Source organism: Aptenodytes forsteri, unplaced genomic scaffold (genome assembly GCF_000699145.1).
Source record: "Aptenodytes forsteri isolate BGI_AS27 unplaced genomic scaffold, ASM69914v1 Scaffold289, whole genome shotgun sequence".
Taxonomy (NCBI): Eukaryota; Metazoa; Chordata; class Aves; order Sphenisciformes; family Spheniscidae; genus Aptenodytes; species Aptenodytes forsteri.
In genome coordinates this window covers 2,837,145-2,854,229 of record NW_008795025.1, presented here as the reverse complement: position 1 = coordinate 2,854,229, position 17,085 = coordinate 2,837,145, and the positions used below count along the sequence as shown (strand labels likewise).

Here is a 17,085-nt window from a genome sequence, read left to right as displayed (position 1 = left end):
TCCCCCCTTCCCCCCCCCACCTGTGTTCCCCCCCCCCCCCCCCCCCTCTCCTTTGACAAAATTAACAGCAACCAGACTCTCTTTGTAAGATTGGGAAAGTAAGTTAGGATATTTTTAAAACATCTAGCTGAACTACTGCTGCAAAACTACATTAAAGGCTTAATTTTAATTCAGAACCAGAATTTTAAGAAGGGTAGAAGATGTTCCCACTGAACATTTTGGCACAAGACTCAGCGTTCTAGTCTCAGTCACAATTTTTCCCCTATAAGATACTCAATAGTGCAAAAATTACAAGGGTCGGATTGCTAAATTTTTATGCATATTCCCTTTTCTCTTTCAGTTAAAGATCAACCTACGTGAACATGATAGAAATGAAATGTCCCTTCTGTAAAGCTGTAAGTTCACTATTGAAATAACTGCTCTTTTTACTTGCATTTCCTATATCCTAGTCTTCATTAGGATAGCTAACACACCAACAAACTGAACACTGGCTCTCAGAAGAAAGTCACTTTTAAAAAGTGAATTGTTTCCCAAGACATACTGATCTCTGACATTCCAGCAATTAATTTACATCTTTAGCTTTGGTTCCAATATTTGGATGAACAGCATCTCACGTTCATTAAAACTGCAGACATCTGCCAATTCCAGGACAAGGAAACAGTAGACAGGCATGACTTCTTTCCAACCACCGGAACATGACATTTAGCTTTTGAAGTTTATCTCCTTAAAGATGATTCCAGTTTAATCAGCCTAGATTAGCCTGCCTTTAATAATATTCTAAAATATTCTGCCGCCATTTGGTGTCTGAAAGGCTTTTGTAGTTTTGCAGACTGGAAGGTAAGACAAGACTAACAGATACAATAATGGCCTAAATTCAGACTTGAATGAAATTAATTGTATTTTCCTCAAAACATGCGGATTTGCACAATCTTGTTCAAGTCTGATATATCATTTCAGGCTCTTTGAATAACCTCTGAAAAAGTTGATCCTGTATGACTTGCCCTTGTGCTGCTCACAGTGCAATTCACATTATGTCTCCACTTCCTGCATTCATGTAGAAAAGTACAGGGAACCCAACAATATTAAAAGTGTTTCTGTGAGGGTAAGTAAGGACCCAGCTGTTATTTCTTCAGTTTTGGAGCTGCTTCTTTTTCTAAATAATTTTTATTCCTCTGTCTCTTAGGCTCAAATGATGCAAAGAACAGCAAAGAGATGTACATATACAGAGACAACAAAAGCTAAGGCTGCTAGTTTACAGTAGATGGAAAGGACTCAGAGCCTTCTAGACTGCTCTTTGCTTTCTAGTTATAGTGTGCCAGCACTGAAGACAACCTTTTTGAAATGCAAGAGAGATGACATTTCAAGGGTGCTGGCATAGTGGGGCAGGATTCACTCAGTGATGGTCACACTTCAGATGTCTAATGATTATTTGCTTACATTGGCCAAGTCCTAGCTGGTCATCTAGACTTCCTTTACATTAAATGGAGAGAAGTAGAATATTCTATTCTATGTACTTTCTTGGAAAGGTTCATAATTCTTTTGAAGTTTTGAACAGGGCAAATCACACATTAGAAGCATTTATTATTCTCCAGAGCTCAGAGGGTGTGCAGGCAATGAGTGAGACAAATTTCAGACATACCGTCAGAAGACATGAATTTCATCTTTTTTAGAAACATTAGATTACCAAGCAAATATTTAATGGCTCCTTTCAACTCTAGATTCCAACCACATAAGGTGACTTTTTTTTTTTTTTTAGGGAGTGAATATAGTTGTGGTTATTCTCCTGACTTTATAAGTTGGGTTGACCACAGGTTGCTACAAACTATCTCAGAAACGGAGAAGAAATCCTTCCTTACTGAAGGTTTTGGAAGGTTACTGTATAACTTACTCAAATGACTTGGTGACTCAAATGATGGCTTGGCGGTGTGCCTTTTCACATGTCTTTTCTTGCTTTTAAGATACAGAAAGCCAAAGGCTTAGAATTACTTCAAGAATTTATAAACTGAACTTCCAACGGAAAGACATCTACATCAGTTTGCAGTGCACATTGCTAGAAGCTATCCTGCAACCTGTATTTGCAAAGGCTTATATAAGATGATGAAAAGCACAGACTCGCTTGGGATTGTATGAGTAATTAAACACCTGCAGAAATGTTACCTGGCATTCCAGAGGTTGGAAGGGGGAAAAACTTTAAAAACTGATACATATGCCAACAGCACACAAATAATCATCATAAGTGCAAAACAGGACTTCTGGTTGACCAAGCAGGAAAAGAAACTGAGGATTCCCAGTTCTGAGTGGCATAATTATGGTAGTAACTAACACGGTTTGTAATTTATGGTTACAGTTGACATTTGTTTCAAGTCAGGCACAAAAAATAATCAATTTGGCATCACTGTTACAAAAATTGCTGAGGCATCAGTTCATCAACATGACAAAAAACAGAAAAACAACAGTTCTCCTCGAGATCATTTTGAAGTGTTAACTTCATTAATACTTCCTTAGAGAGATTTGTGGTATTTTGAAACAATGTCTTACTTAATTGTGCATTTGCAAAATGTGCACAGAATTATAGATTAGCATCTCGACAGGAGTGAATTATATTCAATTTTGGTAACATTTATCAACTGAACAACTATCATCATCCAGTTACCAGACAAAGAAACACTTTTTCTAACATGCGAGGATGTGTTGACATGTCTTCAGTGAAAGTTTTTAGCTCTTTTTAGTGATCTATTTATATTGATCCCCCGCACAGGAGTATTTCAGTCACGTGATTATTTCTATCCCACTTGAAAATGTCACAGTTCATCTGTTTACACAGCTGGATAACTGCACAATGTATGGCTGAATCAAGCACAGTATTTTCTCAGCTCTGAGGTATCAATGAGCAAAAGTCATTCCTAATGTTCTTCTGATCAAGGATATAACTACACAAAAATAAGATTAATTCCAGTCAAAAAACCAGATGTCAAATAAAAATGTTTCCAAAGAAAGCCATTCTTTCATAACTGTACAAAAGCAGACCTACAAATATACTGCGTAATGCAGTTGTTATAACTATGAAAATAATTCTGAAAACTCTGAGAAAAATTGCTAGATTTAGTTATCAGTCAGAGAAACTACAAATCTCTTTATGGAAACTGAATCAAGAGTTTCTGGACATCTGCTCTCCATAGCAAAAAAAATTCCAACAGTATAAACCCCTAAACGATTAAAGTATGACCCACTTTGGCATTCATAATTTTCCAGCAACTAAATACAAAATAGCTTCTGGCCAAATTAGAAGCCTCTGCATTTAGCAGAATCTGCAGGGAACTATTTTTCAAAGGAAAATATTTCTATACCAGAATGGAAAAAAAACTCAACAGGAAACCATAGACTTAAGAGGCACTAGAAACATTATGTACATGGTACGAGAAGATTAAAAGTATCTGTAATAATTATTGCATCCTTGAAAACAAGCTACAGAATGTTGCATTCTCCTAAGAATAAATTAAAACCCCTTCACTGCCCTGCTGCTCACTTACCGCCCACGTTTTAGTCAGCCTGAAGATTGGAGCACTGTAGGGGCCTGACACAACTGCCATAAGAGCATGGAGATTATTCAGCTCTGACAGTTTCTGAGGACAAAAATATATAAAATAACAATAAACAACATTCCAAGTGCTGTCAATAATGAATACAGATTAAATAACAATCTAAAATGAAGAAATCCTGCATATTCTAAAATGAAGAGTTAATTACAGTGAACTGCTGTGCACCCATACCACTTTTATGGCACCTCCTAATTTTTCATTACTGCATCTATACAGTTTTGGATTAGACTATACTAGCTGCTTCATAGTCCAGAGAGAGCCCTTAAAAAAAAAATTCTATATGTGCATACATCTTGTGACATGTAACAGTCTGACATTCAAACTCAACAAATTCCTTTCATAGCATTCAACAGAATTTTCAAACTTAACATGCCAAAAAGGATAACCCAGTTGTGAATGATGTAATCATGGCAGTATTTAATATTGTAAATGCATTTGGCACTGTGGGTTTATGTAGCTACCAAGGCTGCATCAAAACACCCAAAAAATATTGTTGCAGGATGGAATCAAGCAGGTAAATTTCAAAAGCCACGTACCTGGAGTACTTCTCTCACTGAAAGACAATTTTTGGGGTATGAAAACTCAAACTAACTAGTGGAAAGGAACAACGAAATCAAAATTGAACACAGGAAACATCAGGGTAAAAGAATTTTCTTAAAAACTCTCTACAAAACACTGCGCATAAGTGCATTTTCTTACATATTTGGAATTTCCCTCCCCTCTTTTTTTTCTTTCCCTCTGTCTCCAAAACCATCGATCTGCCTTAGCCAATTAACTACTGGTACTACTGTCACGAAAGCTTAAAAATGATCCATAAGAAAACACTGTTCCTTAAGCTCTTCTGCAATATCAATTATTCCGATAGCTACGAGCACCCAGAGATATGAACTACATTCAGGGATTTTTGGTGGAGCACACAAAACCTGAGGTTTTACCCCTAACAAAAAGACTTTGATAAAGAGAAATGGATATTCAATCACCGTACTGCAAATCCTGTTTAACCCACTTGGAAAATTCACCAAGGTAGGTTAGGATTCCAGCCAGAAACATGATACAATAATATAAGGCACCTTTGCTATTCAAGAAATGGTGGAAGTCTTTTTTTCCTCCTTGAAACTCAGCTTACCCAAGTTTTCTTGATTAGGAGGCCTTTCCTGAGATAACAGGACAAAAAAGTTAGACTAACTTGATTCTGAATAAATGCTGAATATCAGAGGAGACCTTATATTTGGAAGGCCAAAATCGATACTGCAAGGATGGTTTTCCGGAGCAGGGCAAAATGATTCTCTCTCCACTTAACACACTGCCAGAAAACTAACAGCCTTTTATAGAACAAAGTCCTCATAGGTATTACTCAGAAATGCCACATTTAATGCTTACTGTCAGGCCACCCTAGAAACAATGTCAGTTTGAGTGCCCAGAATCCTACGGTTCCAGCACGTCTACTGACAAACAAGATTCTTTCCACACCTACTGAAGACGTCTTTCCCTCTCCTAATCCTCTTTTGGGAGGATTCTTTAGTAACTGTGTGTAAAGGGCAATCAATATTTTGTGGGGTGAGGTGGGGTGTGTGTGTGTGTGGATATTTGTCATATACCATAGTCCTACTATTCTTCCAAATAGTACTGCTGTCCCTGCACTTATACAATAACCTTTTCTTTCCCCTCCACACGTCCCCAAACAAGGTAATAAAGTTCACTGTCCCAACTGAAAAAAAAAAAAGGCTGTCCTAGCTGCTGCCAGCATTGAAACAGAAGTCATAACCAAGCAGGATAGTCTGGGAACTTCAAGGGAATGCAACTATTAAGTCCAATTAGTTCATGCATAAAGCGATATAGCATGAGATACCATTAAAGGACTGCTAACTATACAATAGATAGATAATTGTCAGCACAAAGAATTCACTGTAGAGTGGATTTACAGCTTATCTCAGGTAAAGTTAATTAGTGTGACCTCTGGCACCAAGCTGCTTTGATAATAGCTCTGGTGTAAACAGAAAATCCTTCAAATGGCGCTAACTGCAGTAACTTCATGTTAGTGGCCACATGTAAGCCAAGATAACAGATACAGTAAGTAAATTAACAGATATAAAAAACGCCCCATATATAGTTTCTTGCTTTTTGTAATTGTGATTTTTACAACTCATAGGTAAGCAAAGCTCAACTAACTAATTGTTAGAGCACATAATTGTCTCAAAACCAGCAGCATTTCAGCAGACACTGCTGTCTGCAGCCCACTGATGAGATCAGGCACATTCAGGGTGCTGTACCCAAAGCAGAGCCTACACCCCCCAGCACTGGCAAGTCCCATCCAAATACTAACCAAACCTGACCCCACTCGGCTTCCAAGATCAGTTCTGCCCTATGACCACACAGGTGAACCTCTCCCCTCCTACAGAAGGACATGAATAATGAGGCAAATTGTTGTATGTTTGTATTTCAAACAAAAAACCAAGAACTGATTTTGAAAAATACACGAGATGAAGATACATTAACTCACCAGATATCAAAGGATATTTAAGAGAGATCTTTAACAGTTTATGACCACAGCATGATTATTGAGCACAGCCTGTGGAATCTTACAAAATTAGCTTGCTTTGCCCAAAATTTATAGTCAAATCCCGTAGAAGTAAAATATTACTTCATTAGAAATGTGCATATCAAGACAAAGAATGCATTTGTAAAATAAATACCAAGGTAATTGACAAAAAATTTTACATCTTTCTTTGCAGCCAACCTGAGGTGGTCACAGAAGTTAGCTGTAGTAACAGTCAGCCACCATCTAACAGGAAAAATTTGAAAAATATCCCTCTCTTCACACTACAATGAAGAAGTTTAATTCTGTTTGAAGGACCAGGACTCTGGTTCATCTACACATAAGTCAAGATGTGCTGACCCTTTTCTTATGAATGTCAGTCTGAAAGGCTTTCAGGAAGGTATCACAGGATGAGAGCTCTAAAATGTTTTCTGAGTTCAGGTACATTTTTGAAACAGTATTTATTAAGTTGGTATTATTCATGCCACAATTGGAATAACAGACAACAGATCCTTTCCTTTCAATAGTAAAAGCAAATAAATTATTTCTATTCTGACTGATGCTGTTTGAACTGATTCTACACACACTGTTTTGGTTTAACCAACATTAGAAAACACATCCGGTAAATTATATTATCTAATAAACAGTATTTAAAATAAGGCATCTTCGCATTTCCTTAGTTAAACTATTTTTCTTAGAAACAAAGGCCTCCATTTCATGACTTTGGTCTGTCACTATTTCTGACAACTTTGTTACACGCAGAAGCCAAACAGCTATTCATGTCAACAGATACAACCACAGCTAAATCAGGTATCAGATAAATATTTACGCATGTGTATTTTTGAACAGACCAACTTCAGCATAAGAACTTTCATCATGGTGAATCCCACAACCCCCCCCAATCCAAATTCTTACCTTCGCAGTTTTAATATAGTGGCTCAAAACCTCAGCTCTTATTTTTAAAGTTTGTGCATGTAGAATCTCTCTAACAACCCAGAAGCTTACCTAAAAAGAAGAAAATTTGCCTTTTTAAAATAGAGCTTCAACATTATGCTTTTAATATTTTTATTTCATGAGTGATACATTAAAAGTCTCACAGCATTCAACTTCCATCTATAAAGTTGAATACATACTAGAAAATGCAAATGCCTATACTATAAAATCCCAAACAATATAACTCAGATACTAATAAAAAACTTTCTTCAAAGTGCTTTGCTCTGTTATTCTGCTCATTCTTACCCAAAATACCTTCTACCATTACATGGTCAAGCAGTTGCTTAAATCAAATTAATAAATCCAACTTATATTTAGAATTGAATCTTTTATCTTGTTAATCTCTTCACTTTCCCCATTTCCTAACAGGGAGCCACGCACTCCAGTATTTTGTTGGAGAGCGCATGTTCTGGTGCCTGCTTTTCTCAGTAAGTGTGTGGGTGGCTAGGACTTGTCTTTCTAAAATCTGTCACATCAGTCAGTTGCGTACAAAGACATTGGGATCTGTTTTTCTAATGAGGAAAACCCTTCTGCCGCCAGCACATCTCAAAAAAACCCAGCAGAATCAGTTATGTACAATCTATGCAAACAGACTCATTTTCAGCCTAAGTTTAAGGATGAGATCTCACAGACACAAAGCAAATGGCAAAACTCTCAAACTTCAAACAAAGTTCTCTCAAGAAAATAAAATCATGATGAAATTTTACTAAGAGAGTCTATAAAATGAAGGAATATAAAAACTAAAATTGAGTTATATCCTTTGGTTTTACTTTTCTACAGCTTCAAAGCTGCACTATCCAATTCTCAGATGAGTTGAATAGCTTCAACTACAGTTCACTGACATTTCCAAATTCTCAACACCTCAGAATAAAAATAATAATCAGATCGATATAATCTGAACAAAATTGGAACATAAGGTAGGAAGCCTCTGCTATAACCTAGAGTTTATACTTTGTACTCTTATTGCCGGCTACGCCAATTACCTGCTAATATACAGCATACTACCATACTCATTTGTTAACTTTTATAAGACTAACGTCACTACTGTATAAAAATCGCTGTTCTATTCAGTATGGTATGAGGGATGGTTGCTGCATTTTGTAGTTACATGAATACCTCATAAAAGCTATACTTTGAACATGTTTTGTTAACATGTCTAAATCCTAATCTTCTCTCCTCTGCTCCCCCCACGCCCTCTGCCCTCAAACTTTAGCACAAAGAAGAATGATAGATAATAAACACCTTCATAACTGTAATAAAACAGTAGCAAAGAATTAGCAAATGGTAACAAATACTGTAGCTTTTATGCATGTATTCACTACAAGTTAGGAAAAAATGAACGATTAGCAAGATACAGCATGACTGCTATTTACAAAGCTACTGAAAACAGTGTATGAAGAAATGTATGCTCTCATACATAAACATCTTTCAACCTGTCATGCTGCTTTGATTTTTTAAGAGTGATGCTAAACCACTTCTCGTAAAGTAACATTGCATATGTATTCAGGTTCCTGCCCAAAATTTCAATTAAAAAAAATTAAATACCCCGTTTATCCTGTTTCACTTTATACAGTATGGGAGCTCTTTATACAGAATAGCATGAGAAGATCCGCACCTCCACAATTATTACCTTTTCAGTGAAGTTACAGTGATCTGATGAGAACTGGGATGTCAAAACATAACAGCTCTTTGAAACCAGAAAATGGAAGAATTACAAAAAAAACCACGAGAAAACCCACAAACATCTTACATAACAACTTCTTTCCTTTGGTCTGTTTGTCTAAGGCTGTATTAGCCAGGAAAGAATTAGCCACAGAGCTCAGTGACTTTTTTCCTTTTTTTCTTCTTCCCTTTTTTTTTTAAAGCAAAGTATCTCCAGATAAACTGTGTTACCCTACCATAAAAAATGGTTCTGTGCAAACAGCATTACTATAAAATATGTAAGTACTGAATACAGAAATACTAAAGTATTTGACAGTACTTCAAAATATTGTCAAAAAAGTTAAACCTCAGTTTGATGTTCTGTTGTAGTTACACAGCTTGAGAAAACCAACTTTTCCCTTGACTGATGAATGAGTTTCTAAGGAGATGCCTTCCCTTTGAAGGTCAAGGAAATTTTAAAAATTTTAACATAGATTTTCATACCGTAAAGAATCCGGTAGGGACAACACACGTATTGCTGTGCCTTAAAATCCCAAATCTCTTCAGTCCCAAGTTAACAGAGCGTCGATGAAATAGGAGACTGCTTGTGGTAGGCCAGACTATGAAACGCTTGCTCAAAATACGGAACAATGCTCAATCATTTTCATAAGGATGAAAAAACAAACAATTTACTATGTTGGCCCTGACTTCTATGAAAGTTCATTAGTATCACAGTGACATAAGCACTGTGCCACACAAGTACTCTTGTTTACTCAAGGAAGCCTGGTTTCCATCCCAGTCCCAGCCAGACTGAGTCTCAATACTTCCAAGCTCTTGCAGGAGAAACAAACCAAAACAAAATGGAAAACTTTCTTTGAAGCTTAGAGCCATCCAGTCCCTTCAGTGACAGAGTAAGCAGGAGATAAAGAATTAAACACACTTAACCATTTCTACTCCAACCACCTCCACTTCTCTTTGATGTGTTTTTACTGGCATTGACATTTGTTTTTGGCTGGTCTAGTTTATTCACTGGTATCTTCAGACAGCACCATAATCTAATGTATTCCAAATATTGAAAAATAAACAATTTAAATAAACCCTTTTGTTTCAATAGGCCACTTATTTATTTTATCCAGGTTCATTCTTCACGTAAATTATACGTATTTGTTCCATTCATATTTTGTGGTTATTTTGCTTCAAGTCCTCTCTCATTGCATTTAAATGTTATTATTTCTCACACTGTCCGACCAATATAAATCAGTTGGATGACCCACAGCCTTTGGGCATCAATGCCTTTGATACCAGTTCAAGACAGCATTTAACCCTTGACATATAATTGTGTATTTATATTCTTCCCTATTAAGGTCAACCTAGAAAAACATGCTTAACTTTTGAACGTATCTTCTCTTGAATCACAGCTTAAGCTTTTTTAAATTATCCCATGTTTGCCTTATCTGAAATACTAATTTTGTTGTACTGGTGCTTTTAAGTTCATAGTTGTTGGTTCCAAAACTAATTCTGCTTTCTGTGCTAATTAGTTGATAGGCAAATTCAAGACTCTCTCTTTAATGGAGTTTCTGGATCATTCTTCCAAATATCTGTTAAAAACATTCTGATATGCTACACAAAAAGCATGTAATGTAAAACAGACAGTACTGACCTTGCATCATGACAGCTAAGGTAGAATCCCTGTCTTCTTTTGTTTTGTTTCCAAAGGAAGCTCACTAACCTCTTCCCCACCCCACTTTTTTTAATTTCTGATAACCCTAGTAAAATTTCACTATCATTCTTTATTGCAACTCAGCAACACTGCCCTATTCAAGACAAACGTCCTCTCCTACATAATGTTTGCATTTGGTTTAAAAAACAAAACAAAACACAGTTTCACAGAGTTAGTAAAACATAAAATTTGCCTTTCAAGTGGGATCTTTTGCTTTAAAATTGTTCCAATGTATCGAATCTAGTTGACAAGTTTCTCTAATATTTTAAGCTCTGTGGCAGCACAGTTCCACTCCCATTCAAATAAAAACCTCAAGAGGTTTTTAATACAGATAATCTTATAACCAGGAGAGCAACTGTTACCTTTACATAAACTATGAAATGTTTTCATATCAATGCCTAACAGCAATCTTCAAAAAATACACACCTCTTGTTTGCAATTTATGATAAACACTTATTTTCAAAAGGTAGAGAACAAAGGCTTAGGAAGTAGGCAAACTTGACGATTTTGCACTCTGACAGATTTACCAGTTACAACAGTAGTATGCAAGTATACAACTGACGTTCAGAAGAAAGCTGAAAAAGGCAGAGATCAGGGTTTTTAAAAAAATGTGTAAAGAAATTACATATTTAAAACCAATACTTAATAGTAGATATGTGGATCTATGGAGTACCATGTAGCAATGTATTCTTCAAGAATAAAAGAATCCTGGCATGGAATGATTCAATTGATTTCTCTTCCCTGAACTCGATCTGTTTTTACAGGCACCACATATAATTATCACATAACTAATGCTGGAAATACACTACTTCATTCTCAGTGGACTGCAATCAACTGCACATAATCATTACTGTTTCCAAAATGCTATCAGCAGATCAATTTGCTGTGAAGCAGCTGTTAGTGATTTAATATTCTCTTTACTTACAAAGTGACAGCTGTTCATGGTTTTCTTTTGGCAAGTTGGGGGGAAAAAGGAAAGAGACAGATGCATAATGCATAATTTAAACCCAGTGAAATTTCAAAGGTTAACAAAAGTTTGATGAAATGTATTCATGCCTGATAAAGCCGAAAGTCGCAATGATTTTCCTGATTACTTATTTTAGGTCTAAGCATTAGAGACCCCCAGGTAAGTGGGGCAGGTGCCCAACAGGAACTACACTCTGCTGAGCAAGCACCTGGGGTAAGAACTGAATGCCAAGAAGGCAAACCAGGCAAGGAAGATGAAAATTGCTTACTCCACCGTGCCTTCTTATTCCCAGCTGCCACTGCCTATCCCATACAAATTCCTGGGTTTCACTGCTCCTGAAAGGATGGTGAATCTAAATACAACATTACTATTGGAATGAATGAGTCCTCTGCAACGATGCATTTGGAACCGTAGGCCCACACTACATCAAAAGTTATCCAAAGTACTGTCTCAGTAAGTCAAAAGTTGAGGTACTAACAGAATAATAGGAACCTGTGACTGAAACAATACTTGCCCCTTTTCCCCACCCTCTCCAGTCCCACTATACTTCGAAGGTAAGACTGACGACTTTCCTTGGTGTCAGAATAAAGGCTGATGAAAATTTCTTGGAAGAGCTTCTTGCAAATGGTATGTCCCTCAGCCACCAAAGCTGCATGCAGCAGTTTCCCAAAAAAATTGGTTAGAGGCAAACTAATGCAGCATCTGAGCTGATGTTAAATATCTGGACTCGTTTCCTCTTTTATTACCTATTCTTTGACTCTTCAAGGAAGAGTTTATCCTACAGGCTATTATGACTCCTACGTCAATGTTTTTCAAATGATACCTTAAAGAGAACAGAAACAAACGTGAAAAAAGAAACAGGAAAGAAGACCTAGACATGCCTTCAAATCTTTTGGCTTTAAATATAGTCCAAGAGACAGCCTAAGCACTGCAATATCCAAATGTGATGGTGCTGACAATGTGAAAAACAGAAAGAGAAGCTACTTGTCCTGTTCCAGGTGATTTAATGGTGAATTGCAATGGCTTCAAGTACTTACTGGCTGCCTGTTAAAAAAAGACCTTTTTTCATTTCTTTGGAGATAATCAATGGAATAGAGCCTCAAACTGGCCTGTCTTGATTACACTGGTGACTCCATAAAACTCACTGACATGGCAAAAACACACGCTAGATTTCGCCACTGTTCTTGTTTCAGGGGTGTTCCAAGGACAATTCAGATTATTGGCAATATATTTCTTTTAGACATTAAACCCAGCAATAACAGGCATGTAAGAAAGGGAATCTTCTGTAGCAGCCAACGCAATGTCTGAAACCCAGTAGGGAAGTGAAAGTCAGGGACAGATCCTGTCAGATGGATAGGTCTTCACTGGAGCTTAAAGACAACAGAAAACAAAATTTTCAAGATATTAGGAAGGCTCTTAAGAAATCATTAGCAAAGATATTCTCAGTAAAGGAACCTGTCAGCTGACAGAGGGGCACATCCAACTTTTATGGCTGTAGAGAAAGCACATGAATGGGGTGAGGCTTAATTACAAACCTAAACCTTATGACAAGAAAGTTTGCAGCTATATTTGTGTACATACCACTATATGGAATGTCTATACAATGACGTCCAAAGAGAACCATAGACTGCCTGTCATGGCATCAATCTTAAAGCTAATACATTCTGTTTGTATGTTTATTGCTCTTCTGGTGTTCCCCAAAAATAAGCTACAGAAAGGGAGAGTTCATAAATAAGTCTTAGTCCCTTTCTGACTGCATCATTTCTAGCGAGGCCTTCAGATGCAAAGCCAAAGGGAAGAGAGGGGGGAGAGAAACAGTACAAGAAATTCTATACACAACTGCTCAAAGCCAGTCAGAGTGCTGCATTTATTCAAGGTTCTCCTTTACCATACTGAAAAAATTTAAACAGTTACACAGGTCTTTTAGTCCACTGAAACATATTGAACAAACTCAAAGACACTACAGACCTTTGAGAGTCACCTAGTTTTACAATTTCTTTCAGACTGACCTGTCTTTCAACCAAAAATAACAGTTCCTTGAAACAAATGAAGCATAGTAAAAAAAAAGGAAATTAAGACAGATGAAATAGCCAGTGACTATCAACAACTATCTATATAACATACACTCGGGGGTAACGAAAATATGTAAGGCTCCCTTTAGCAGCTAGCAACGCTTTGCAGGGAAATAACTATTATGAAGAAATGAATTACTAAGAGGCAGGTATTTCTAGCATCTTATTCTCCTTATTGCCTTTGTTGTAAGAGTATAGCCAGTTTCGTATGGATTTTTATAAAAACTAAGACTGAACAAAAACAAGACTATCACCCATCAACTAATAATCCAGTGAACAGATTTGATAAATGTTCCCACAGACTACAAATATAGAAACATCCTTTAAAAAAAATTAAAATCTGAGAAGGTCACAAAACCAAAAAGTCATTAGGATGAATAAGAAGGGAAGACTTAAGAAAGGATTACAATAATAAACTAATGGGATTTTGCTGGCATGATGAAATTCCTGTATGTTAATCTAAAAATACTGTATTTATAAGTTTTCTAAACACTATTTAATAATAAAGTTAGCATTTTACCAACATTTAAGATCTTTAACAGCTACTTTTAAAGTACAGGTCTCTCCTCCTGGCTCTGGCCAGCTGTACAAGGCAAACCTTCCTTCCCTCTGCTCTTAATATATTTACAGGTTAGATATTTTTGAACAGTGGTTCTGTAATGACAAACAGTCAGTTTGCAGACAGCTGATTGCTTATTCCCATGAAAAGGTTTCCCCTCCTTCCTTCTTGCTACTAAGCATATTTTACCAATTCTTTAACATGTCTGAGGTTGACTTTCTGTTTAGCCAGTTCCTGCAGTTCTTTAGTACATTATACAATAACAAATGAGAAGTGAGGTCCTTGATGAGGTACACTGCCTAACATGGCCCTTACTACAAAAACATTTCGGAATATTCAGCAAAAGAAAATGTTTCTCTGAGGAGATAACTTACATGAATAAACAAGACAGGAACAGGTTTCCTAGAGAGGTGGTCGATGCCTCATGCCTGTCAGTGTTTAAGAGGCATTTGGACAATGCCCTTAACTTTTGGTCAGCCCTGAATTGGTCAGGCACTTGGATGATCGTTGTAGGTCCCTTCCAACTGAAATAGTCTATTCTAAGACAGCAAATATTGGAATCACTGGCATATCAGTGATATTAGTGTAAAAGTAGCCTCAGGCTGAATATATAGTCCAATAAAGGAGCAACTTCAAAAGCTAGATCAGGAAAATTTTAACTAAATACAACCAAAAAAGAAAAACCAAACCAAAAAAGCAAAGCCCCAACCTAAACCCCCCAGATTTCAATAGATGGTATGGTCACAAGAAGTCTATGGTGTAACATTTTTTCTTTAGTCAAGAGGACAATCAGACAAGTGTCCAAAACCCATGCCCAGAGAAGCATTTCAGTCATTAGAAGGCTAAGAAATATTTTAAGTGTTGTCAATGAGAAGTAATAGGATTTGGTCATATCCTGAATGTGAGCAATAACGAAAAGTGAGAAAGTACTCAACAATTGATAAAAAAAAAAAAACCTGAAAAGGTTAGAGGTTTGGTCAGAGTTTTAGATGATTAACAAAGATGCCTGTAGATCTCTGGGTACAGAAGATAGGTCTGGAATAGAGCCTGTGAGTTTGGTCAGAGTTTTAGATGATTAACAAAGATGCCTGTAGATCTCTGGGTACAGAAGATAGGTCTGGAATAGAGCCTCTAAGTTTGAGACATTATTAAACATTTACAAGATGAGACATGAGGGTAATAGAATTACTTCATTCTGAAATACAAAATATGGCATTACACAAAAAACATTAGAGTTTTGAGACTTGGTTGGCTAGCTACACAGCTGGAGTCCTACAGCTTTAATTGTGGAGAAAGCTAAAATTCTTATCTTATTTTAAAAGTTAATTTTACACAGAGAAATTTTTAAGTAAGAAAGCCATAAATCTCAAATACAATACCTGAAAAATTATGCTAAATAGAGAGTTGAAGAACAAGTTTTGTACAGAAAAATTGTTCGGAATTTTTAAAGTTTGCCCAGAATCACCTTAAAAAGGTAACCATACTGACAAAAGGCTTATATTTTTAGGGACAAAAACATCTATGTGGAGCAAAAGACACTCAACTAACACAGAAAGAAATTACATCTAATTACTACTCCAGAAATCCTGTATAGCAAGCCTTTAACCTGTAATTACCATTCTGTCTTTATGTAAAGGACAGCCAGCATTTATGGGGGAAAAACACTTAGTATTTTCCTGTTTCATCAATAACTGCTATTTAAAACAAAAACACAGCTATTTCTTCAGTACTGTTTTGGTCTTTCTGTATATCCTGAAAATAAGGAACTCCTTATAGCAGATACTTTAAGTTTCCAAGTAATCAGCTGTGATCAGTAATAAAAGGGATGTGCCAGAACACTTTATTCCCCAGACTTTTTAAATGTGTACATGTACTGACACTGGAGAGACAATAACTCACATGATTGAATCTTCTGGTGAAAGCAACAGCATTTGGTGCAGAACTGTATTTCTCTTTTTTGTTCCAGCCACAGCTTGCCAGCTCCTGGGAGAACAAGGATGAAAATTCATTTTTTTAAGTTAGTGCATAACACATGTTCAGAGCCAAGAGCATATAGAGAGACAAATCTTAAAAGTTTCAAAATAACTTAACAGAGCAATAATACATTGAAGTAATAAATATATAGTTACACTTTTTCTGATTTTTGTTCCAGCCACAGCTTGCCAGCTCCTGGGAGAACAAGGATGAAAATTCATTTTTTTAAGTTAGTGCATAACACATGTTCAGAGCCAAGAGCATATAGAGAGACAAATCTTAAAAGTTTCAAAATAACTTAACAGAGCAATAATACATTGAAGTAATAAATATATAATTACACTTTTTCTGATTTATTCTGTAAATTGAGATTCCACAAGTCTCATTTCTGAATTGTTTTGAATTATTAGATTTTTTACAATCAATCTTTTGTTGAATTAGGAACTTTTTTTTTAATTCAGCTCTTATTAGAAACCAGTGAAATAATTCAAGATCCATTTTGTTACCACAGAAAATCCCGCTTTAAAAGTGAATCTGAGCTAGGGCGAGCAGCATGTTCTTTTGTTTTTAATTGCCTTCTGAAGATACTTAAAGTCTACTGAGAAGATACACCTCACTGACTCAATCTAGACATGTCCCATTATTTTAGCTTGGCATGTTGCATTAAAGAAATACCAAAATTGTCATCTTTTGCAGCAACAATAAAAAGAAACACTATTTCCAGTTTTCCCTTCCAAAAAGAGCCAATTTTATTTTAAGTTGAACAACACTCAGTGCTTAGATAGTTTTGTGGAATAAAAGGGAGCAAGGGGACCTGCTTAGAAGATAAAAAAAATAAATTGCGTAGTTCCTATACTTAAGTCACCCTAAAAACTGTAGGCCTCAACAATCTCACAAATTACTTGTAAAGTCTGAAAAAGCATTACTTTAACTACAAAGTTACAATGCCTCTTAATCATCTGTAAAACTTAGTCAGCAGCTGGGCAACTACATCATCTTCCTTGTTACTTACTACCACTTAATT

The 17,085-nt window shown here is 36.2% G+C and overlaps 1 protein-coding gene across 2 annotated transcripts in view; it reads right to left on the bottom strand.

The window, feature by feature from the left end:
- Positions 1 to 17,085, bottom strand: part of RALGPS2 (Ral GEF with PH domain and SH3 binding motif 2) — a 103,723-nt gene that overhangs the window by 63,645 nt on the left and 22,993 nt on the right. For both annotated transcript variants that reach the window (XM_009275867.1, XM_019471173.1), the window contains exons 4-6: positions 15,987 to 16,070; positions 7,051 to 7,140; positions 3,531 to 3,623 (exon numbers count right to left, since the gene is read on the bottom strand). In XM_009275867.1, the coding sequence (XP_009274142.1) occupies positions 3,531 to 3,623; positions 7,051 to 7,140; positions 15,987 to 16,070 (267 nt within the window). The remainder of the gene's footprint in view (positions 1 to 3,530; positions 3,624 to 7,050; positions 7,141 to 15,986; positions 16,071 to 17,085) is intronic.